The sequence below is a fragment of the Dermochelys coriacea genome, chromosome 7 (assembly GCF_009764565.3).
Source record: "Dermochelys coriacea isolate rDerCor1 chromosome 7, rDerCor1.pri.v4, whole genome shotgun sequence".
NCBI classification, from domain to species: Eukaryota; Metazoa; Chordata; order Testudines; family Dermochelyidae; genus Dermochelys; species Dermochelys coriacea.
The window spans coordinates 8,936,549-8,961,667 of record NC_050074.1 but is presented as its reverse complement, the minus strand read 5'-3'; the positions used below and the strand labels follow the sequence as shown (position 1 = coordinate 8,961,667).

At 40.0% G+C, this 25,119-nt stretch overlaps 2 protein-coding genes across 14 annotated transcripts in view; both read left to right on the top strand.

Annotated features, from left to right (window-relative positions):
* Window positions 1–1,213, top strand: part of TMF1 (TATA element modulatory factor 1) — a 36,735-nt gene extending 35,522 nt beyond the window's left edge. For both annotated transcript variants that reach the window (XM_038408497.2, XM_043519431.1), the window contains exon 17: window positions 168–1,213. In XM_038408497.2, coding sequence (XP_038264425.1) covers window positions 168–311 — 144 coding nt within the window. In that variant the 3' untranslated portion in view covers window positions 312–1,213. The remainder of the gene's footprint in view (window positions 1–167) is intronic.
* A 6,514-nt stretch (window positions 1,214–7,727) lies between these two features.
* EOGT (EGF domain specific O-linked N-acetylglucosamine transferase) overlaps window positions 7,728–25,119 on the top strand; it is a 33,392-nt gene continuing 16,000 nt past the window's right edge. For 3 of the 12 annotated variants that reach the window (XM_043518531.1, XM_038411301.2, XM_043518525.1), the window contains exons 1-8: window positions 7,982–8,159; window positions 10,690–10,914; window positions 14,062–14,162; window positions 15,580–15,688; window positions 16,474–16,568; window positions 18,813–18,917; window positions 20,755–20,861; window positions 22,241–22,344. In XM_043518531.1, coding sequence (XP_043374466.1) covers window positions 10,705–10,914; window positions 14,062–14,162; window positions 15,580–15,688; window positions 16,474–16,568; window positions 18,813–18,917; window positions 20,755–20,861; window positions 22,241–22,344 — 831 coding nt within the window. In that variant the 5' untranslated portion in view covers window positions 7,982–8,159; window positions 10,690–10,704. Of the gene's footprint in view, window positions 7,895–7,978; window positions 8,160–10,689; window positions 10,915–14,061; window positions 14,163–15,579; window positions 15,689–16,473; window positions 16,569–18,812; window positions 18,918–20,754; window positions 20,862–22,240; window positions 22,345–25,119 lie in introns of those variants that run through there. The other 9 variants (XM_043518529.1, XM_043518530.1, XR_006282639.1 and 6 more) reach the window with 7 other exon arrangements.

Genomic DNA, 25,119 nt, shown 5'->3' with positions numbered 1-25,119 from the left:
CACAATGCAATATGTGTTTATATGGGTTAGCATTAGTTTAACTTTTCAGCTTTTTTAATACTTAAAGCATGATAGGCAATGTGTTAGACAAATAATGAAAACAAATATATGGCACTTCTTTTAAATTGGGGAAACAGCCAAATAACCAGAAGACCATGTTGTTCTAGGATTTGGATCAAAGATACAATACTATTCTTCAGATGTATGGAGAGAAAGCAGAAGAGGCCGAAGAACTTCGACTGGATCTTGAAGATGTGAAAAATATGTACAAGACTCAAATAGATGAACTTTTAAAACAAAGACACAACTAATTCCTGCTGAAACTGTAACTTTCCAAAAATGACATTAAACTGTAAAGAGTGGTGTTTATGTAAATGCAGAATTCAAATGCCTTGTAAAAAATGTACTATAAAAATGGGATTATATTGTAGAGTTCTTATGTGGGGAAAAAATCATTACAGTGTCTAATACTATTGGCGGTTAAATTATTTGTGCATTATTTAAAATGTGTTTAAATAAAACCATCCCTCTCTATTTAAGGTTAACCAAAAGGTGGACCATTATGTACAGACAGTAGCACAGAGATTATTTGACTAATGTAATGTTACCTAATCATACAGCACTGGAAGGTGTAAGGATAATGTAGCATGAGGCTTTATTAGACCAGCCCCTGATAATTTGCAGATTACTGTTTTACACCCTTTCATGAGTGTACAGATCAGAGTTTGTGTTGGAGGAATTTTTAATGTCCTGAACATTTTTTTTATAATTTTATAGTACAAATAGTTGTGTTTTTAACATGACTATAAATAGCAATGACTTGCTGTGTGAAACTAAAGGAGGTAGATATTTTAGGCTTAGCTTTTTTTTTTTTTTTTTAAGTGAAAATTTCTGATTTTTACTTCGGGGATCTTGAACATGCGAGAGTAACAATTTCATGTTTGTAGACAAAATTTTATCTTCATATAATGTCTTTTATCTTCACTCCCCAAAGCAAGGAGATTGACTCAAGACTGCTACGCTTGTTCTTAAACCTACTGCTCCATCTTGAATACTCTTTGTGCTGCATTCCTGAAGCATAATGGGGCCATTTAGAGACAGTTTTGCCTGTAACTCTAAATGGAACTAATGTCAACTGCAATAAGCAAGACAATTCTTTTGGTTCTTGTAATTTTGGGTGCTGCTTTTTAACAGTACTATTTAAAAAAACAAATGTATATAAAATTCTCTTGACACAAAATAATTGCTGCTGTTCTTCTGTAGCCGTTCTTGATCGGTCTGTCTTTATACATTTTTAAAAGTGGATTCTGATGTAGTATAATTTTTAAGATCTCCCATTTCCCATTTAGGAAAGGCATTGGCTAGGAATCAGATAACAACCACATAGCTTAGTGTATAAAGAGCTACATTTGGGGTCATGTGTCAGAGGGAACTTCTGAATCAGACCCTTGGGAGTGCTGAGAATTAGCTTGCCTTCTTCCTCTTTGCATTCCAGACAGCAAATAGTTCATTACATCTCAGATTTGTAGCAACGATGGATACTTACAGTGTGAACTATGCTGCATATGAAATTAGCTGCTTATCATACCACTGCCTACAATCTGAGATTTCTCTCTCTTCCTGTTAAGTTACAAATGCATATTAAGTGTCGGAGAATAGTCCCTAATGTGTTATAGCTTGGCATTAGTTGGACTTAATGGGACATTGAACCTTGACTGAAGCTTGGTCTACACTAGAAATTTATATTGGTTATAACTACGTCGCTTAGGTGTGTGGAAAATCCACACCTCTGAGTGACGCAGTTATACCAACCTAATTCCTTGTGTGGACAGCACTATGTCAATGGGTGGGCTTGGGAGCCCTGAGGAATCAGCCTCTTCTAGAGAGATACTTCTGTAGTAGGGCTTTCCTTCTCAGGGTCTGCCTGTATTAGGTATTTCTGCACTGATGTAGCTACACATGTATAAAACGGCGTTTGCACTGGTCCAATTTACACTTTCAAACGAATAACATCTCTAGATTGGAGATCTGCACTACAGGAAAAAATCTCCAATGTTAGCACCAAGGTTTAGAATGAAATATTTAGAGGATTCTAATAAAGCAATAGAGAATTGTAAGGATGCTAAAAGTTATAAAGGCCTGCATCTGTTATAGTAATGTTTAAACAATTTAAAATAGCTGTTTTGGTAAAATAAAGGAACTCTTATTCTTGTAGGTAGGGAATCCTTATAGTTTCTTTTTCATCCTGGAAACTAATATAGTTCTAACACTAAAAGACAAACTACAATTTTGCTTTCTTAAAATTACATTCAATTGCTGGTAAATACAAAATACAGACTAAAAATGTTGGCTTATTTTGTAGAGGGTGAATCATCTACAGGTTGGTTAAATCAGTTTAAATTCTGATGTGTAAATATTTAAAAATTAAGCCATTTGTAATGGAACCAATGTTCTAGTAGAGTTAAACTTAGTTTAGGGCACCAATTAAGAATTTTTTTCGTATAGTAGTTTCCCATTACAAATGAGACAACACTCATCCAGTAAAAAGAATGAACAGGTGTCTAAAAAATGAAGATAAACTAATAGTGATTAATTCTTAGTAGACAAGTCAAGGACTACTCCCAAGAGAGAAATGCATCGAGCTTGGCATTTTTATTTGACATATGATTGCAGGTGCTTTTCTCAGAGACTGTTCTATGCTTAAAATATGAGGGGGTAATTTTCAGTCAAAAGAACTGATATAGCAACTGCTCTATTCACTAATAACTGCAACTATTTTTCAGATGTTCTTTTCAGTATTGAAGAGCTTGAATAAATGGGAAAAAGTAGTGTACATTCTACACACTGTTTCTTCATTGGTTTTAGATATACAATGGTATGTCACGTACTTCAGGCCCAGAATTAAAGTTTTACAAAACTTGACAGAGATTTTATAAATACTTTGAATTCAGTTGAATTTATAAATACTTTGAAAAGATGGCTTTTTGCTTGCATTCAGCCATTCTCCTGCAGTGAAACCATTCACTCTACTAGTGCAATAAATTCAGAAAATGAAACCATCTAATGTACTTTAATCATCAAAGCCTTGTGAAACATAAAAAGTAAATAACATACATGGTGAAAAGTAAAATTTTCACCACTACAGTTTAAAAGGTTTGTTTTAATCATCTTGGGTGTAATATTGTTAGTTTCTTTAAAACATTTTAATATGCCAGTGTCCCTTAGATGCAATGGTGTTCTTGAGATTGTCTAAGAGAAATTTTTTGGGGGAAAAATGGATTATAAAAAGATTTTTAGAAAGGTCTAACTTCTGTTCAAATAAATAGATCAAAATATTACCCAAAGAATAACTATTTTGTCTGAATCTGTTAGTCTCCAGTAATAAGCACTATATGAGTGTGAAGAAACATTACCATTTCAAGACTTGCTCAAAGTACATTTTTCAAATGGGGCCTGTTCTATAGCCCACTGAAGGCAATGGAAAGACTCCTATTGGCTTCGGATTAGCTCCATGGTTGTCTAATAGGGAGAAATGAATATTCAGTCCAACACTCATTTACTTTAATGAGCATTGCATTGCATCCTTAATGAACAACCGGAGTAGATTTCCAAATGCCATCTACCTGTATGTGTGTAAAAATTTTTATTTTCACTACAGAAAAGTGAATTTGTCCTGTTATGAGACTGTTTTTGTTATGGTTATGTAAAGGGCTACAACTATCTTGAATATAAGACAGAAAATGGGTTAATATACTATGAAAATTGAACATTTGAATTCTGATTGTAAAATAATGTAAATAACCTGTATAAAAAAGGGGCTGGGTAAAATAAAAATGGAAGCTAATAGTGTGTTCCTACTTTTCTGTAATGAAGACTGAAAACTAATTGATGGTAGGTGATTCTTTGCAAAGTCAACATGGCAGCCTGCAAAGAAAATATCTTAGCTAATTTAAATAAGCAGTCCTCAAAAAAATGAACATTGAATTGAATCAGGTTTTCTGAACACTTGCAATTTTTGTTTGTGCCACAATATCTAGGCACAATAGGATGGCTTACCAAATGTAATTCTGAATTTTAAAGCTGTTATAGGATTAAGATAAAGCAGGATTTGGACTAACTTCCCTTTAGGCTGTAAATGTAAAATATCTATCAAATAACCCATTAAAATTAATGGGACTTAAATTTGTGTTTAAGTGCTTTGCTGAATAGAGATGTGAAGACAGATGGTCCAGTGGTTAGGGCGCTAGCCTTTGACTTGGAGGAGCTGGGTTCAGTTCCCTGCTGTGCCACAGATTTCCTGAACAAATCACTTAATGGTTTTGCCTTGGTACCTCATCTGTAAAATGGGGATAATAGCACTTTTCTACCTCACAGGGGTCTTGCAATAATATATTAAAAAGATGTGAGGTGCTCAGCTCCTCTGGGAATTTTGTTTCCTCTAAGCTTATAGACACTTTTTAATTTTAAGAAAAATGGAAATGTACTAACATCAATAAATTGAACTGTGCACCAACATTGGGTGGACCAGTATTAAATAATGTTACTGTAGGTGACAGTCCTAGAAAGTTAACCCTAGTCCTTTAGTTCCAAAGGTCCCTTTTCTCGCATTTTCCATTCCAAACTGAAGCACAGGAGCAGAGAGATCCAAAGACTGGCCAATGGCATTTTCAAGCAATAAAATAGCCAGTGATGTCATTCTCTCATCATCAATCAAAGATATGTTTTAATTAGCCTGAGCTTCAAAAAGCTGTGCTCACCACTTGCTACTGTGAATGGCAGTGTGAGCAGAATCCCCAAAGCTATCCACACATTAGGAAAAGTGTCCTTCAGCTCTGCATCGTGAATGAATGGGAAAACTTGAAGTGGAGAGTGCTTCCCATGTTGCAAATGTAACGGATGTTGTCCAATTCAACACGGAGGTCTTTATCATTGATGTCCGAACATTCCTCATGCGTCAGCCTCCAGTGAAGATTCACACAATTGTTCAAGAATGTTTTCCTGTCTGCTGGCAGCTTACTAAGATCCTACAAAAAACCCTTGGTCTTTTTGTGGTGCTTTATTTGTCCAAACCTTTCTTTGATGGACACTTGATCAGTGTCAACAAGCAAGCAAAAAACCTCCCTCTTGAATTTTTTTTTCTAAGCTTCCCATCACTTTATCTCTGCCTTCGTAACCCACCGGTCTCCTCTTCTGTTGAATACGAGTTTCCTTGAAGACAGGCTCAACTCCTAAAGTTTTCTGGCATTTCTTTGGTAGCAACATTCTATTTTCCCTTTTGTCGCTAACAACAAAAACAGCACCTTAAACCTGGTGACCCCCTACGCCTGGCACCGTAGGCAGTTGCTTGCCCCAATATCCGGCCCTACCCTGCAGTAATTAGAATGGCTTTTGAAAATAAAAAGGTTGCATTTTGGCCACGGAGATGCTGTGCATATTGAAGTTAATGGGAGTTTGCCCTTTGACCAAAGCAGAAGCCGTATCTAAGTAGGGAAATAAGTTCAAGACTGAAGGAAATAAAACAATGGTGTTTTAAATGGCTATATTTCCTGTTGGGCCATGATAGGAAAGGCCCTTTTCCGGTACATCCTGAAAAAACCATCCTTATCCTAAGCACGCCGCGAGGATAGCTCTGTTATAGTACTTCATTTATGTTCTGCTTTGTACATGGGTAAAGGGAAGAAATTGGAAGGTCTGAAATATAAACGCGTTTTTAAAAGCATTTAACATTTATATTGCAGTAGCATCTAGCTGTCAAAGAGGTCAGGGCCCTGGTGGACTAGATGCTATGCAAACATGGTAAATAACAGTCCCTACGGCAAAGAGCTGAAAAAGAAGACACAATGGATAGATGAGACAAATGAGAAGGTGCACAGTTATATGACATTTGTCAAAAATAACAAAGTAAACCTTAATCATGGGTGCAGATACCTGGGGAGGAGCTCCAGCTCCCTTCAAAATTTAGTGAGTGCATTAATAAATACGACACAGAGTCTGGAACAGAAGCTTATTTATCTCACTTAATTTAAAGGTACACAAATTTAGTCATGATACACAAGTATTCATTAAAGTGCTTTTCAATAACTATTATTTTTAACTGTAATTGTCCCGCCCCCCCCCCCAAAATAAAAAAATAAAGTTGCTTAAAGCTCCTGTTCTCCAATCCATTAGGCTGATCGTTATGGGCTTTGAACATGACAACTGAAAACAAGCTCCAAGAGCTGATAAAGTGTACAGAAAAAGCCTGCTTTATGTACTGACCTTTGTATTGGTACAGCTATGTTGGTTAGGGTTGTGGATTTATACCGTAGGTTACACCTGTACAATAACTAATGACAGGTTTCAGAGTAGCAGCTGTGTTCGTCTGTATTCGCAAAAAGAAAAGGAGGACTTGTGGCACCTTAGAGACTAACAAATGTATTTGAGCATAAGCTTTCGTGAGCTACAGCTCACTTCATCGGATGCATTTGGTGGAAAATACAGAGGGGAGAACTAATTTGTTAGTCTCTAAGGTGCCACAAGTACAACAACTAATGTGGCTGCAGTTAAAGCGATATTAAGGCACCTTATTCAAATATTCAGTTTATTCCCTTTCTCAGAAGTTTTAGTAGGCATCCTGCAGTCTCGAGAGACCATGGGTATAGGTCCTGAGAGGTAAAGAATTTACTCAATTGATTTTATTGATTTTATTAGATGCGAACGAGAGGGACAGTCTCTACCACATCTGTCACACTTAGAGGTGATGTTTCAACCCTTTGGGTTCTGCCTTCTGCAAGCTCTTTTCTCCTCTGTTAAGCTGGACTGCTTCCTCTTCTAACTCCCCAGACCTTTTTTAAAGTCTTGTTTCCAAAGGGTGCTGTTGTGAATATGATGTATAACTCCATTTACACAGCGGTGTGCGTTAGTGGTTTAATTCTGTAGTACAGTATGTATCAGGGGTTCTCAAACGGGGCGGGGGTTGGGACTCCTCAGGGTTGTCATATGGGGGGGTCGTGAGCTGTCAGCCTCCACCCCAAACCCCGCTTTGCCTCCAGCGTTCATAATGTTCAATATATTAAGTGTGTTTAATTTATAAGGGGGGGCGTCGCACTCCTATGTGAAAGGGGTCACCGGTACAAAAGTTTGAGAACCACGGGTAGTCATACTATACAAAGAAAAGGAGGACTTGTGGCACCTTAGAGACGAACAAATGTATTAGAGCGTAAGCTTTCGTGAGCTACAGCTCGCTTCCTCGGATGCATTTGATGAAGCGAGCTGTAGCTCACGAAAGCTTATGCTCTAATAAATGTGTTCGTCTCTAAGGTGCCACAAGTCCTCCTTTTCTTTTTGCGGATACAGACTAACACGGCTGCTACTCTGAAGCCTATAGTATGACAGGTGTCAGAGTAGCAGCCGTGTTAGTCTGTATTCGCAAAAAGAAAAGGAGGACTTGTGGCACCTTAGAGACGAACACATTTGGTGTGTGGTACCATTTACGGTTTGGACATGGTCCCTATTGCTCACCGCAGCCAGGGGGTGTCCACTGCTCCCTCCAAGCTGGGCGCGTGCACACGGGTCCGAAAGCCCGCGCGCGCGTGCACGGCGAAACCCCGCGGGCGCACAACAATTTGCACAGAAGCACAATTTGCACAGAAGCAATTTTTTTGCGTGCACGGCCTGTCAAAAACTAGAGGGAACATTGAGGGGGGCGGGGGGGGGTCTCTCCCAGGACACCCCGGCAGCAGCATGAGCCAGTTAAATGGCCATTTCCTTCAAAAGCATAAGCCCTGCCTGAGAGACCCTGCTCCGGGGACCGGCGGCCCAGGGCCCGGGTCACGCGCGCCGCAGGGTGCAGGATTCGGAGTGAGGCCGATTTGCTGGGCAGGACCCGGGAGCGGGCGCCCGGAACGTGCGGCAGGTGAGGCCGCGTCGGGCTTGGCCTCAATCCACCGGGGATACGGTGCCGGGTTCCGGGCGGTCAGAGGCCCCGGGGAGGGGCGGCTCCCCCAGCCTCAGGCCCGTCCGGCCTCCTCGCCGCCCCGCCCCGCCCCGCCCCGGGGCTGGTTTCCGGCCAGCGAAGCCCGCCGGGCGGGGCTGCTCCCTCCGCTCCCCGTGCGGCGCCGGCGGCGGCAGGGAGCCCAGGCGGAGCGGCCGGGCTGGGCGGCGGCGCCATCCAGCTCCAGGTGGGAGAGCCGGGGTTTGGGGGCGTCCCCCCCCCCCCCGGCGGCTGCTCGTTCCTCCCCCCTCCTCCCTCCCGTGGGGAGGAGGGGCTGCTGCAGCTGGGGGGCTGCTCGGTGTCTCCCCCCCCCCCGCTGCTGTGGGGGGAGCGGGCTGCTCGTTGTACCCTGGTGCCTGTCTCGGGGGGCCCAGGGTGGCTGGTTTGGGGGCGGGTGGGTGCTGCTCTCCCACCCTCGCTCCTCCCCGGGTGCTGGCACAAGCTCGGGTCCTTTCCCTCCCCGCCCCTTACTGCAAGTGTGTGTGTGTGTGTGTGTGTGTGTAAGCGGAACTGGCTCGACTTGGGGGTCTGGCGCTTGGCATCTCCCGCTCAGAGTTTGGGGAGGATGTCCTTGAAATTGTATGTTTGTAGGGGCTGTGTTATCTACCATCCCCGTCTACACTAAGGACCCCTTTTTCTCTGTTATCCAATGGGTCTCTGTAGAGCATTACCCCGCCCCCGTCACTGGCTCCGACTTAAAACCTGGAGCCCCTTCAGAGGCAAAGCTGGAGAATCCTCTTCCCTTCTCCCTGTGCCACACCGGCATGGTCCTGCCCTGGTGTCAAAGAAAGGGCTATAAGTGGCCTTCCAGGTCATCCAGCGCTAGTGGGAGGAGGGTTTAAAGCAATTGGAGGCTGTAAACCTTGCCTCAGCTAAAGCAGCAACTAGCGTGACGGGCTCCTTGAATTTCCTCTGCCTCTGGGTTTGTGGAGCTTGAGAGGAAATACCATTTTTGCATACACTAGCTTCCCGTTACTTTACTGGACGTCAAATTTGTCCTAACGGCAGTCGGGTTCTATGAATGTCTAAGGCACTTGGCACCTTGCAAAACTGCCCATCAGTGCCTTAGCTCAGGACATATAATCTGTACTCGGTGAAAGGCTCCTTGAATTTATATTGCCTAGGCATTTATCTGCCTGAATAGACTCACTGAGTTTGCAAGGAGCCCTGCTAACCACATTTCCCACCTCTGATATCTTGAACTTAGCAACGGGTAACTTCAAAGTTCTATTCCTTGTGTCTTGTCTGGTTACAGAGCCCCAAACCCCTCTGTGCTGAAAGACCAGCCTCGTTTTTAAGAGCAGCATTTAATTTTGCCTCACAGTTAACTAATGTGCTTGTTACAGAATGTAACTGTTCGACTGCAAGCAGTTGCAATCCATGCAATTTTGTCATTCATTCGTGAGCATGAGTTACCGTGGTACCAAATGATGATTGCAGGAGCAAATTCCAGGCTCAGAATTGAATGTCCCTAAAAAATTGGGTTGTCTTGATCCATTGGAGACTTGTAACTGTAGAAAAGGGAGCTGTGGTTAGAGAGTTCATCTCAGATGTACAGACCAGGGACCTGATTTGTGTTTGAAGATCTCTGAGGAGGAAAAAGGTGCTCCTCCTAACACTGACTCATTTGGTTTGGGTTGGTCTTCTGAAGACCCTTAGATAACCATGTTAATAAATTCTGTAGGAAAGGGGAAGGTTGCCTAACTGAAAGCTTGTCAGCATAGGAGTACGACTCAGAGAGGCTGGGGACGGCAATGTTTAAAGCTATAGATTGGGGTCTGTGCACAGCTTTAACAGCTACAAGTGTATGATTTAAAAAGTATTAACAATTCTGCTTATTGAGTATTCTCAAGGTTTGTGATTTTTGTATGTGAGATTTTCTATGCAAAATGTATTTAATTCTTCCCTGTATTCAGAAAATCTAGAGCAGTTCTCCTTGAATGGATAGATAAGGCTGACAGCAATATTCCTATGATGCAAATAGCTTTAGCGGTTTACAGATACATTTATTTTAAGACCAGAAGGGAACATTATATCATCTAGTCTGACCTTCTGTATAGCACTGGGTTTCCTCCAGTTACTCCTGTATTGAGCCTAATACACTTTAATGGTCAAATAAGTTATCTTCTAGAAATGCATCCACTCTTGATTTGAAGACTGGATATACGTGTATTACATTGTTACAATATACTCCTTGAAAAAAACAAATGTGTAGTGTTAATAAAACATAATCATGGTGATGCATTCAGAAACTTAGATGCCATATTGAGGTTGTATATATTGCCATTCAACTAGCTGATGCATTCCCACTTTGTGCAAGGAAACAATTTGTACTTTCCAACGTCCTTATTTTTTAAAAGTTTATTATTATAATCTTAAAAAATGTAGGCCGTTTGGTAAAACAAGTTCTTCCTACAGTCCAGATACAATCTAGTCTATATATAGTTTCCTGATTTGAACACTCAGGATTCCTTGGGACTTGGTGAAAGGCAACACACCCATTTCACATTGAATTTGAGTTGGCAATGCTTAATAAGCCTTCATGACTAATGATTCATTTTTCAGACAATCCAGAGACTATACAAATTAATATCAGTGCAAGTTTGCCCTGCCTAGGAAAAAGCTGCATGGTCCAAGACAAAATACTTAGTGTATTAATTTGACAGAATATTGACCAATAGATATGTTATATTACTGTTTCTCCTCCTTAACTGCAGGACTAGTTGGCTGCCATGCTAATGTTGCTTGCGTTTGGAGTGCTGCTTCAAGAAATCCTGGCTAATGCCCAAGATGAAAATCTTACTGAAATCAAAAACATTCCAGAAGTGCCATTATATAGCTACAAAAGTATCAATGTACCAGAGGAGCATATTCCATACTTTCTGCACAACAATCGGCATATTACTACAGTCTGTAAGCAGGACTCTCATTGCCCATATAAAGTAGGTATTTCTATGTTTACTCAAATGTAATTTTGGGGTTGCTTATTCTTAGAAACATAGAAGTTAAAGATGGTAATAAGTTGGTCTACTTGCCAATAGGTTGGTCATCTCTGGGGTTAGAACTGCTCTTCGTTAAAACTACTAAGCAGTGCTCTTTCCTGACTTCCATGCTGTCACAAGAATGGGGGGAAAAAAGAATAGGATTTTATATATAAAGAGGTTTTTTGTTAATTACTGTGATGGTCTGTACCCCTGTATTCACCCCTTGCACACTATTCTTATAATCTTTGTACAAGTATGTCTTGTGAGGTATCATTTGAAAACTCATAACTCACTGGTCAATATTGTCCTGATAAAATGTGTGTGGCAACATTGTATGTAAAGTTATAGGATTCCACTGTATAGTGTTACTAAGACATATTCCAAGTCTGGGAAGCAGCCAAACCAGTTTCTCAGAGATAAAAAGACAAGCTGACACCTCAGCCAGATGTTAGCAAGGTCAAATGAGCCTCGCCTGCTTAAATGGCTATCCTTTGTTAAGAAAAGGGACATAGGCGGTATTAAAAAGAAACACCTTGGGGTTCCCATCCTCACAGACTTTGTGTCTCCTGAACCTCTGCTGGAGATCTTTCTCAAAGAAGGGAAAGAAATATGTGAAGGGAGGGCAGATGCCCCAAATTCTTCCTCCCTTTCTCTCTGCCTGTGGAATCCATGATACCTGAAGATCAAAGGAAACAGTTTGGACTGGGGTGAGGGATCCTGTCTGAAAGAACTTCTTTCTCACCACATGTTTTGGTAGTCCTCCTGGCTGAGAGACCCGACTCCGAATTCATTCTAGTTAGGTATTAGTTGCGTTTTACTTTTATTTTCCTTGTAACTAATTCTGACTTTTATGGCTCGTTACTTATGTTCACTTAAAATCTATCCTTTTGTAGTTAATAAACTTGTTTTTATCTAAACCAGTGTGTGAATTGAAGTGTTTGGGGAAACTCCATTTGGGATAACAGGATTTGTGCATATCATTTTCTGTTAACAAGATGATGGACTGTATATGAGCTTGTGTTACCCAGGAGAGAGCTGGGCAGTACAAGATGTACATTTCTGGGGAAAGTCTGGGACTCAAGAGTTTGCTGGTGTCACTTGGTAGTGTAATTCAAGAGTGGCTGGCTGCAGCGCTTGGACAGTATAACTGGGAGTAACTTACAGGCCGGAGGCTACGTGAGAGACCAGGAGTGGTAGCTCTCACAGTGGTGCAGTATAAAAGGCACCTTAGCTTAGAGAGCAGAGGTGACACAGCTGTTTATCAGTCCAGATTGTACCCTAGGTATGTCACAGTGGCACGGCAAGCAGGGTGTGTGCATAGCTCGTTATGTCAAATGAGGTTTACACATTAAACATTGGTATAGCAATTTTAAATGAGTCTCAGGTATGGCTGGGAACAGTCAAAGAAAGTTAGTTTGTTGTTTTCTGTTTGCTTATTTCGGGTAATTGAAATAAAAACAGTAAAGCATAAAAATGAGCATCACTGAAACAACTGTGAAGCTACAGTTAGCCAGATTGGAGGCAGAAGAAAGGGAGCAAGAACGCGAATACCAGAAATGGCAGGCAGAAATGAGACTGAAAGAACTAGCTTCTGCACTGGAAGCTGCCCACAGACGAGCCTTGGAACTGAGACTACAAGAAACTGAAGCTCATAAAAGAGCCATGGAGCTGAAAGACAGAGGCCAAAGAAAAAGGAGAAGGAGAGGAAAAATAATTGGGACCTGATAGAAAAACATGAAAAGATCCCAGGGTTGCCAACATCTCTCTCCACTCAAGGAACCCTTAGCTTGGACAAGTCGTGTCCTGCAGTTGTGTCCTGTGAGACTGCATTGAGGAATACGTCCTCGCTTTTCAAAAGCTATGTGAGGCTCATATATTCCTGAGGACGAGAGAGTCTCCACACTGATTACAAAACTTTAAATGTAAAGCTTTAAATGTATTTAATGAAATGCCAATTCAGGAAGCTTTTGAAATATTTTGAATTTAAGAAAGCTGTTTTACAAACTTTTCAGATTGCTCCAGAAATGTATAGTTTGAAATTTAGAAATCTTAAAAAGAGTGATTTCAGAGTAGCAGCCGTGTTAGTCTGTATCCGCAAAAAGAAAAGGAGTACTTGTTGCACCTTAGAGACTAACAAATTTATTTGAACATAAACTTTCGTAAGCTCCAGCTCACAAAAGCTTATGCTCAGATAAATTTGGTAGTCACTTAGGTGTCACAAGTCCTCCTTTTCTTTTTAAAAAGAGTGCTGGCATGAGTCATAGTGAATATGCTTATAAGATGTATGACTTAGTGACAAAATTGGTGAAAGGGAACGGAGCTGAGGATTATGACTAACTGCTTGATCTCTTTGCTCGGGAACATTCCTTGAGTATATGAACGAAAGATGTAAGGAGCAGAATGTGGGATAAATCTGTATTAGAAATGGCCACTCTGGCTGATGCCTCTCGAGCAGGCCCACATGTCCAATGAGCACGAGCCGCAGAAGAAGGGGCACAAACCCAATCAATCCCTTTTTGCCCTGGGAAAAAGGAGGGTGGTTGAGAGCCTAATCGTTCCCCTCCTAGAAATCCCCATAAAAAACAATTACTATGTAGCCAAAAGAGAAACAGGCTTGTTGACACTGAACAGCACATTCAGACACGTGAAAGAAGCTCTGTATACTAAATACAGTTATTGGAAATTTTCTAGACTTCCTATCAGGCTGGTATAGTCTGACACCAGATTTGTCAGGTGTATTGAAATTTTAAGTACTAAGGCTCTAATCTTACAAGCACTATATACGTGTCCAACTTCGTGAATATAGTCCTATTGAAGTCCATGGGAATAATACTTGTGTATAAAAGTGTTTGTGTGTGTGTGTGTGTGTGTGTGTGTGTGTGTGTGTGTGTGTGTGTAAGACTGGGGCCCAAGATATAAAAGGGTAATCTAAGCAGTTCCTTGGGATAATGTGGTGTGAGAAAACGTGAAATTGAAAGCTTTGTATGGAAGACTAATTTCAGAGAGACAGGATATTAGCTAACCATTATTTGGAAGTCAGCTAAAATTTGCTGAAATATAATCTAATAAGCCAACAGTTCACCATGGGGAACTCCTGTGTTACAGAAATACTTGAAGAATCTAAAATCCTGCTGGGGCTATGAGAGATCCTGCAAGCCAGAATACAGGTTTGGTTACCCGGTGTGTGATTATGTTGAAACGGGATGGTAAGTTTCATTTTAAATGTATAGAAGTGCAGTGTGTCCCTAATATATGACGTATTTTTTGGCTATTGAGTTAACTTAGTTGTTTCAAAGCATAGTGCAGTGTTCTCTGCCTAAAGGAGGATATTGTCATTAGTCTAGTCTCTTCATGGAGACCTGTATAAGATTGAACTTTTTCAGGAAAAAAGGTGTTCTTTGAAGTACTTCATGTCATGATATTTATGCAGACTGGCTAGTTCAGGGGTTGGCAACCTTTGGCACATGGTCCATCACGGTAATCCGCTGGCGGGCCACAAGATATTTTGTTTACGTTGACTGTTCGCAGACATGCCCCCACCTCCCGCAGCTCCCAGTGGCCAAGGTTCGCCATTCCTGGCCAATGGGAGCTGCGTAAACAAAACGTCTCACGGCCTAACAGTGGATTACCATGATGGGCTGCATGCCAAATGTTGCTGACCCCTGGGCTAGTTTGTTATAATACAGCCTTAAATTCAAGTACCTGTTTCATAGCTTAAAAAAAAAAAAGCGAACTTGATGTTTTTGCCTGTATCCAGTTGATATGTTTCCTGTTTTGAAACTGAGTGGAGATGAAAACAATACACTGGCTGGCTCTTCTGTTCAGGTTTATGTATTAATAACTTCAGCTTTCTCTCCTCATGAGATGGCTGTCAGATTCCTTCTGTGGTTAGGGGAATGATATTTTCAGTTATGGACCATGTTCTCCACCCAGTTTCTATGATGCACAGTCTAAGGACAAAACTTGAAGTTTTGGTTTCTGTTGAAATTTGGCCTGAGGACGTTGTTTGTCCTCATAGCCCCGCTGCTGGATCCATACAGTGGGGATCGTTTTGCAGGATCTGTGCCATCATAACTAACATTCTTTCCATTTACTTTGTGTCCTTTTTGTGTGTATCTCTCATTTTTACTGTCCTATTTTTGTTCTGTCTAGTCTGAGATTGTCTATTGTAGGAATTAAAAACATAAAATAACTTTCCATTAACCACAAATTGCATTGCTTCAACTCTCCATTGCATTGGTTACAAGAGGCATAAATATTGCTTTTTGTAGCTCTGCTTTCATAAATAGATAGACTTAAAGGCCCTGTTGTGATCACCATAACGCAGGCCGTAGAAATCCCCCCAAATAATTCCTTGAGCATTTCTTTTAGAAAAACATCATTCTTGATTTAAAGATTGTCAGTGATGGAGAATCCACCATGACCCTAGGTAAGTTGTTCCAATGGCTAATTACTGTCCCCTTATTTCCAGTCTAATTTGCCTGGCTACTTTTGAGATCTCACAGAAGATGAGGATAAATAAAACTAATTTCTCAGGCATCCTCCTGCCCTTTGAAATAAAGGGCCACTTCAAAAAGCTAAAATGTATTAAATGAAGATTCTTGAATTTTTTTCATGCATCAGGGCTAATGACATTGAGACAGCTCAGCAGATATTCTGGAAACAAGCTGACTTTGGTTATGTTAAAGAAAGGCTGGATGAAATGAAAACCCACTGCAAGCCTATAGCAAAGGTAGGTGTTCTGATATACTTATAAGATAAACAATGCAGTTTTTAAACATAATGCCACTACATAAACCCATGGTACACCCACACCTGAATACTGTGTGCAATTCTGGTCGCCCCATCTCAGAAAGATCTTTTAGAATTGGAAAAAGGACAGAGAAGGGCAATAAAAATGATTCGGGGGATGGAACAGCCTCCGTATGATGAGAGATTGAAAAAGACTGGTCTGTTCAGCTTGAAAAAGAGGGGACTAAGGCAGGGATAAGATAAAGGTCTATAAAGTCATGAATGGGGTGGGGGGAAGCGTTTGTTTGCCCCTTCACAGAACACAAGAACCAGAAGTCACCTGATGAAATTAATAGGTAGCACATTTAAAACAAACAAACAAACAAACAAAAAAAGAAGTAATTCTTCACACAATGCACAGTCAACCTGTGGAACTCGTTGCCAGGGGATGTTGTGAAGGCCAAAAATATAACTGGGTTCAAAAAAGAATTAGATAAGTTAATGGAGGATAGATCCCTTAATGGCTTTTAGTCAAGAGGGTCAAGGATATTTCCATGCTGTGGGTGTTCCTAAGTCTCTAACTACCAGAAGTTGGGACTGGAGGATAGTGATGGATCACTTGTAATTGCCCTGTTCGGTTATTCTCTCTGAATCATCTGGCACCAGCCACTGTCGGAAGACAGGATACTGGGCTAGATGAACTACTGGTCTGGCCCACTGTGGCCATTCTTATGCTCTTAGTATTATTTTATTTTAATCAATCCCTACTTGTTGTTTTTTGCACAGGGTGATTCATCTCTGGCCTGCTCACAGTACCTCCAGCATTGTAGAGCGACAAACTTGTACATTGATTTAAGAACCATAAAGCGAAACCATGACAGGTCTCTGAGTCGCTTATGTTCCAGCAATACCAGGAAACCCCAGAGAAAATACACTTCAAAATGCATATTTCACAAATCTCCCTCTCTTCAATTATCTAATGCATACATCATCATGGTATCTGGGTTTCAAAACCTATAGAACCAAAGAGTAATTGTGCTAGGTTCTTCCCGCATTTACACTGGTGCAAACCAAAAAGAAAAGGAGTACTTGTGGCACCTTAGAGACTAACAAATTTATTAGAGCATAAGATGAAGTGAGCTGTAGCTCACGAAAGCTTATGCTCTAATAAATTTGTTAGTCTCTAAGGTGCCACAAGTACTCCTTTTCTTTTTGCGAATACAGACTAACATGGCTGCTACTCTGAAACCTGTGATGGTGCAAACCAGACAGCTTACTGGGGAGACTTGGGACCTGATCCTGCAGAGACTAAAGTATGTGCTTTATATGTGGTGAGTAGTCCCCACTGAAGTCAGTGGGATGACTTGTAAAATAGTGCAAGTCTTTGCAGGATCTGGACATTGAATATCAATCACATGGGTAGATTTCAGGAAGGGGAGTTTTGACGTGTTGCATTTACCATGTATGTCAGCACCATTCTCATTGATATTCTCAAGGAAAGAATCTGAAGGACCACCCACATCTGATTTTTTTTTTTTTTTTCCTTAGGAGCAATTTGGTTTTGGGGAATATGTAGATCTCCTTTTTTAAGTAACAAACTTGACCATTGGCAAAAGCAATGTAACCAATGAAGCATGTCTAGAGGGCACATCATTTTAAAGGGATGCAGTTAACTTGAAATCAAAACAAATTTTAAAAAAATGAGTTCAAGATAGTTTGTTGCTACACCTGCCCTGAGCCCATATCCATATTTCTTGGGTTCACAATCACATTTTCCTATTTAAAGATATATTTATCTATCTTGCCTCTATTGTTGTTATATAAAGTGCTTGGTCAAACTTATTAGTAAGGCTACATTTATAAATAGTTTTTAAAGGGTTAATTTGAGTAATATTGGTTTTAATCAACAGATCACTAGATTGCTTTTAACAGTTCCTTAGAGCACCTACTGGCATGCTTATAACAAGATTACACATGCTGCTCATGTCTGTAAAATGCTTTTATCACCTGCTAGTCATTTCTTGGTAAACTGTTTGTGTTACTGTAATTACACAAACAGGTAAAACTAATGTCCATCTCCTGTACTGAGCTCCATGTGGGTGCAGCGATCCACCCACATGGCACTCACTACAGAATTGAGGGCTAACTGATTGCACAGGAGGAAACTCTGAAACTGAATAGGCAGTGTCATTACATGCATAAATTAAAGACATTAAAAAAATTTGGCAGGTTTCAGAGTAGCAGCCATGTTAGTCTTTATCCGCAAAAAGAAAAGGAGTACATGCATCCGATGAAGTGAGCTGTAGCTCACGAAAGCTTATGCTCAAATAAATTTTAGTCTCTAAGGTGCCACAAGTACTCCTTTTCTTTTTTTAAAAATTGGGAATCTTTTCTGTTAATCTTAGGTGTTACTTGTTATAATAGAAAACATTTCCCCTCTGAATACATGACTCTTATTAAAAAAACAAAAACAAAAAATAAAACAAACAAACAAAAAAGTTACTGATGTCCCTTTAACTAGCGCACATGTTTAAATCTTATTAAAAGATTTAATGTTAGTAGTTGAAAAATATCCCTACTGATGATCCAAGTACAGCTGGTTTTGAATGCTATTTTGATACCATGCAATCTGAATTCTTGTAATATTATGAAATGTATTAATTGGCTTAAGGATATTCTGCGCTGGAGGAATCACCAGGTGGTGTTTTTGTTTTTTTTCTGTAGTCTGTGCTAACACTTCTGGGTAAATTTCAACCCTCTTGTACTATATGAAAATAGATGATAATTTATATTAAGTGATTTTTGTGGGTGACTCTAATGCTCAGAAAGTGAAACGAAGGCCCCAGTTCAGCAAGGTGCTTAAGTACGTGCTTAACGTTAAGCACGTGAGTAGCCTTATTTAAGTCAGTGGGGCTACTTGTGCTGAAACTTAAGCACATGTTTAAGTACTTTGCTGAATTGACCTAGCACCTAACTGCATTGTCCTGAGCCGGCTGCTGTGCGGGTGTACCCATGTAGAACTGCAGCGTACCTCAATGCTGATCTCTCTTGGGCTGGGCTCCTCTTGAACGGCTGCGCTGGGGCCAGGTACTTTATGTTGATATGTTTTTATTCCTTTGCTTCAGATTCAAGGAAGACTTTCTCCAGAAAGGAGACATCGGTGGTCATTGTAACTTTGACAGTCAAGCATTCATGGCTGAAGGTCAGCGCAAGAGTCCTCTGCAGTCTTGGTATGATTTGGAATTGTCGCTGTTTCCAAGTTAAGAGTTGGTTTTTACTCTTCTTTCTCTGCCTGCCTTTCTTTGGCATCAACAGTTCTCAGTGAGGCATTTAGTGCTAATGCATTTCATACTGAGAAATGCTGACTCTTGGAAATAAGAAGTGAATACAAATTGAATCCCACACTCGCGTAGGCATAGCCAAACTTGATGTGATCATACATTGGCTGCTTCTGTTTTCAACACTGATGTGGGCAAAAGACTAGAAATGTCTCGCAGCGTTAAGTTTGAGTAACTATTGATCCAGTAGTTAGTTGGAGAAAAGGATATTGTCTCGTCTTGACCCAAAACAGCACTGTCATTTTGTTTGAGATCCGCTTGAAACCGTCTCTGAAACAAACCAAAAATGTGAAAAAGTAATAATGGACTGAGCACAGTGCTGGGAGTCAGAAACCTGGCTTCTGATCTTTGCCTTGCTTTAGCCTAGCTGTGTGTCTGAGTACTGTCACTTAGCCTGTCGGCACCTCCGCTGTCCCATCTGTAGAACGAGGCAGTAATGATCATTCTTTGTGTACAGTGGTTTGAGATTTACAGATGAAAAGCACCATTATTTAGGTCAGCCAAGGACTTAAGTTTTGAGCATAGTTGCTTTGTTGAATTGAGGCCTACTTAATGTCTGTGCTTTACACTCCTGTACCTGCAAAAGGGACTTTGTGCTTGATATTATGGGCTGGGTGCAACAATCTACAAGGCTCAGGGACAGTTGCAGGGAAGTGTTTTGTGAGGACATGCCATCCTAGAGTGAGGTAGTGTGGCATACCTGGCTCTGTTGCCACTTGAAGTGCTGCTGTCACATAGGGTTTGTCTGCACTGCAATTAAAAAGCTGTGGCTGGCATATGCCAGCTGACTCAGGCTCATGGGGCTTGGGCTCTGTTGCTTTGGGACCCTCCCACCTTAATTGCATTGTAGACATACCCATAGTAGGGCAGGAGACATCAAGTAGGATCTAAGGATTCCTTTTCCCTCCTTGTCTGCTTCCATTTGTTCTTTCTCTGACCTCACTAGTTCCTTTGGGTTCCTCTCTCTGGCCATGTTTAACCTCATTGTCCCCACTGTGATCAATAATCTAGGTGCCATCTGAACCTCTGATCCATTTTCAAAAGATGGCTGTCAATATGCAGACTGAAAAGGAGTACTTGTGGCACCTTAGAGACTAACAAATGTATTAGAGCACAAGCTTTCGTGAGCTACAGCTCACTTCATCGGATGCACGAAAGCTTATGCTCTAATACATTTGTTAGTCTCTAAGGTGCCACAAGTACTCCTTTTCTTTTTGCGAATACAGACTAACACGGCTGCTACTCTGAAACCTGTCAATATGCAGACTGTTGGTTACCAGCAAAATGAATTCTCCTAATTGTCTTCGGACGTAACTAGCCTTGCACCTGCAGGCGTTAATCTCGCCAAAGCATTGAGGTCTGTAGTGAAATGCCTTTTAAATGCAGATCAACAAGCTGGACAGAAATGTATTCAAATTAACTGCACCCTGGAAATATGGATGGAAGGAAAGACACTTTTCACAGTTCTCTGCTGGGTTGATTTGTAGATCAAAGATGCTGCTTGCTCCTAAGATCAAAGGCAGAATTTTTAACCTTTTGAAGTTAATGACCTAAAACCCTTCAGTTACAATTAAAAATTATTTTTAATTGTCAAACCTTATCAAACTTTGGCAGCATTATTAGATGAAATTTACATGGTGAACTGTCAGTAAACTCTGAATGTGTAATAGGTACTTGTATTCAGGCACATTATCTTAAAAGCATACTACATATCATTGAATAATTTCAGGTTTGCCGAACTTCAGACATATACTCCACTAAGCTTCAGACCCATAGAAGATGGCAAATGTGACATTATTATTGAAAAGCCAACTTACTTCATGAAATTAGATGCAGGTAACAGATATTATTTTTCTTCATCATAAGTGTGATAGTGTAGTGTCTATTTACATTACATTTTTAGGGTGTGTATGTGTATGAAATTCACTCTAAACATGTATGTGGTGTTTATAGATCTTTGAACTAGAGTAAGATTATAAGACTTTGTTTTCACCCCCTTTCATAGTTCAACCAAATCTGTGAGATTGTGGCAAGTTTTGTACTATTAATAGACGCTTAAAAAAACAACAAAACACCCAGAAAAGTTTCACAACACTTCCATTATACTTTGGCTCATGATGACTGTTTTCATATCTCACTTGCACATTATGGGAATAAACATAATTTATTACTGGCTATATGACTTCAGTAATTGCAGCTTCTGCATACATAGGTATGTAACAGTTATAGGGTGGTGGGTTGAAGTCATGTACTTCAAGAAAAGACCCCAAGCAAATTAACTTTTTATGTAGGTTTGTCACTTTTTAAAAGTGTAAAAAATAGCTTTTAAAGAAATATTTTAAGGCTTTGAGCTCTGTGAAAATCAGCTGCAAAGTATGTAATATCTTATCTACTTCAATCTGGGAAAGCCCTAGTGATTGCTGTCCTGCACCATATCAAACTTCATGAGAGGCTTGAAGTATCTTAAGAAGGTCTTTCCATCATGAATATTTTAGCATTTCTGAAATTTATTCATCTTAGCTTTAATGCTCTTCATTTTAGAGATTTAACATTAATAGGGGAGAATACTTAGTCCGGTATTTAGACAAATGGATTAGGCTTTTATTTTTAAATAGGAGTGGGTAAAAACACTGCGCTCCAGAGTCTGTTTGAAGCATGCTTTTGAAGCGGGCTTTGGAGCAGGTGCTAAATGAATAACATCACGAGAGTAGTGTCTTATCCCACAGCCCAAGGTGAGTTTACTGTACTTTAAAAAAAAAAAAAAAGCCTGAAAACATTTTGTTGAAGTCCTAATATTAGTATTTGCAATGTGCAGCTTAACATCGCAGTGCCGTTAATGTGGTAGGTGGTTTTAGTATACAATAGAAAATCACAATAGCAAGTGTAACTTCAATGAAGTTTAATTTGTGGTTTAATTTCATACTGCTTTTGGCTGCCCTGCCTATTCCTTGGATTTTTCTTAAAATATATGGTTACTTCATAGTTTTCTCATGTGATTCCATCCCTACTGAAGCTCTGCATCTCTATGGCATATAATAAGTTCTCAGTCACATAAAGAATAAAACTAATTTAAAATCCAGACCTTTCTATACACAAGAACAGGTAGTGTATTTAGTAATTTGCCTCTGAATAATAAACATGAATTTTTACAAAAATGGGAATGAATAATGTAGTATCCTGCTTTATTAGTAAAGAGCTTTTATTTTTCCTGCCAGGTGTTAATATGTACCATCACTTCTGTGACTTTGTCAATCTTTATATCACTCAGCATATTAACAATTCATTCAGCACAGATGCCAACATTGTCATGTGGGACACCGTAAGTAGGACTTTCTTTTAAAATATTTGTAGCAGTTATATCACACAGTGTATTGTGTGCTGCTTGAACAGCATCCCATGCTTATCTTCTAGCAAAGCAGCAGTTCTGCTCTAGAATGAGCCTTTGCTTATTTATTATACAAATTTGTGCATTGTAATCAAATCACTTGGTGAGACCTGCTAAATGACACATGTGAGTCTTTGCATCTTTAAAATATGGAGTCCTAGGGCCTGAAAATCCTACCTGTCCTTCAGAGACTTCTTGCCTGGCAGGGTGAATTCAACTGCGTGACACACTCCCTACCTGACTGCAGGAAGGAGTATCAGGCCCAGCTCTGCAGGACTGTTTTGTTGAAAAACACCTCATGTGAGCATGGTGGAATTTTGACCCACCTCTTGTTCATACCAGTAAAACTGAGACGAAGGGCTTGTCTTCACTGCAACGGCTAGCTCAAGTTACTCCACTGGAGCTAGCCTCGCTACTGCAAGAGCAACCACACTGCGAAACAGCACTCCAGCTAGGGAGGGCCGAATTAACCCATCACTGGGCCCTGAGTGTACACACTTCTGGTCCTGTCTGCTGGCCAACTCAGTGATCTATTAACCAAGCCACATACAACTCCTGCATAGATGTTGCTTAATTAAGATCCTGTCTTGAAATACTGTCCTTAGTGCTTACCATATAGAATGCTACACGGCTACAGCACTGAGAGAATGGTAATCCTAATCATGCTGGAATTTTAGTAAGTACTTTCTCAGTGTTGCCACTGTATTCCAGCTGTATTGCCATTGTTCAGTTTCTCATTGTATATAACAAAATCTTTCTAATTATCTCTCGCTTTCACAGTCTGACGTTATTTCTTCATATAGAATTTCAAAGTAGAATTTCCCTTAAGAACTTTGGGTTAGATTTAGTCTTATGGAATTTGTAGGTATCAGACAGGGAAATACAGCTGCTTGTATTGTTTTCCCCACAAAAGAAATGTGCAACCTGTATTTAAAAAAACCCCAAGCAAACACCCTAAATGTTGCTATTTAATGGCTAGCTCATGAACAGTCTCTTTGCAGTCAGTTCTCTTGATTGCCTTCAAATGTGCTACTATGACACTAAAAATAAATTAGTCCCATCTAACCACACTACTTCTAATTGAAAATTTTCAGTGGCCCTTGCTGAATTGAAACTGACAATTTGTCTGTTAAGCATGGGGAAATGAGTTTATTAACCACTACTGAGTGATGTAGGACAAGTTTTGTTTTGTTTTTTTTTTTTAATCACTTGGTTGAAAAATTAACAATAACATTGCAGTCCAGAAATTCCACCTCTCTAGAACATTCTCAAACCGATGCAGGATTTTATTTTTAACAACTATTTTCTGCATTCTCTGTATGTTCTAACTCATCTGAATGTTAACCTTCCTAGAACTGCCAAATCTCAGCAGGGTATATCTCCTTGCTCTTCAACATGAATCCTCCTGGACAAATCAGACAAAAATAACCTGTTTCTAGGTTCTCTAATATATTGGAAGCCAATACATGTAAAATATAAGCATCAGTCTTCCTTCACATGTAGCATCTGTAAGTTTAATAGGGACATGAACACATATAATTTGTGGTCTTCCTAAGAGATCAAATATATCAAAGCCTCATGATGATTTCCTTTTAAAAACAGCAGAGATACTTTTACTATTGTTCCTATATTACTAGGGTCTTAACATTGTATTACTTCTTACAAATGAAAAACAAAATAAATGCAATTTTTAATGTACTGGAACAGATCACTTTTGTTGACACAGATTTTATTACCTCTTGCCACCAGATGATGGCACCAAGAAACTTCTTGATTTCCTGAGAGGTGTCTGTGGTTACTAAAAGACAGACTCCAGCTTATTACTGATTCCCTTTTTTTCTTAACATAATTAGATATGCATGCACTTTTTGGCTACTGTAGAATTGCTGTACTGTCCTTATTCAACAGAAATGCCCTTAGATGTAGGTGAAGCACAGCAGAAAATGAACAGGAAATGCATCAGGAATCTAATCGGGCATTTATCTGCAGACACCCCACCTTCAGCCACATAAAAAAGTGACGTTTATAAATTCCCCTGCAATCAGTTCTTTTATGGAGAATAGGCAGCGATAGGAGTAGAGCTTTCAGCTTTGAAGATCAGTGCTTTGCTACTGATCTGGAAGAGCAGTTTTTATAACACAAGCTGCTGGAGAATAATATCGAACCTGAAATTCATTAAAACTTCATTGCAGCAATGGGGGGGAAAAGCAAAGCTGCAACTTAATGAAATATGCCATCCTTTAGATTCTGTTACACTTCACTGGCTGCCTGCTCTGTCTTGCCATCTTTTTTAGTCTCTCTTTTAAAAAATTGGTTTTATTAAAAATTATTTTCACTTCACATTAAAGACTGACGGACAAAACAGCTGCAACATCCAAAGGAAGTGTATGTGCTGCAAAAAGCAATCTGCTTCCAGTTTCCTGAGTACATATCTAACTGTAGTCCAAAAGAAAGCACTGATGCCTTTTTGTTCCATACATATTAGTGATCTATTAATATCTGTGGAGAGAAGGTGCGTGGGGGTGGGGATGGGGTGGGCAGAAGTGTGGTGATTCTGTGGCAGGGTCACCTTCAGGGATTGAACCCAGAACCTTTAGATCTGACAGCATGAGCCACTACTGCTTGAGCTCAAGGACAGGGTCTGTTAGGATTACAAAGTTAGGCTAACACAGTGATTTATGTTGACCTATTTGTGCATGTGTCTACACT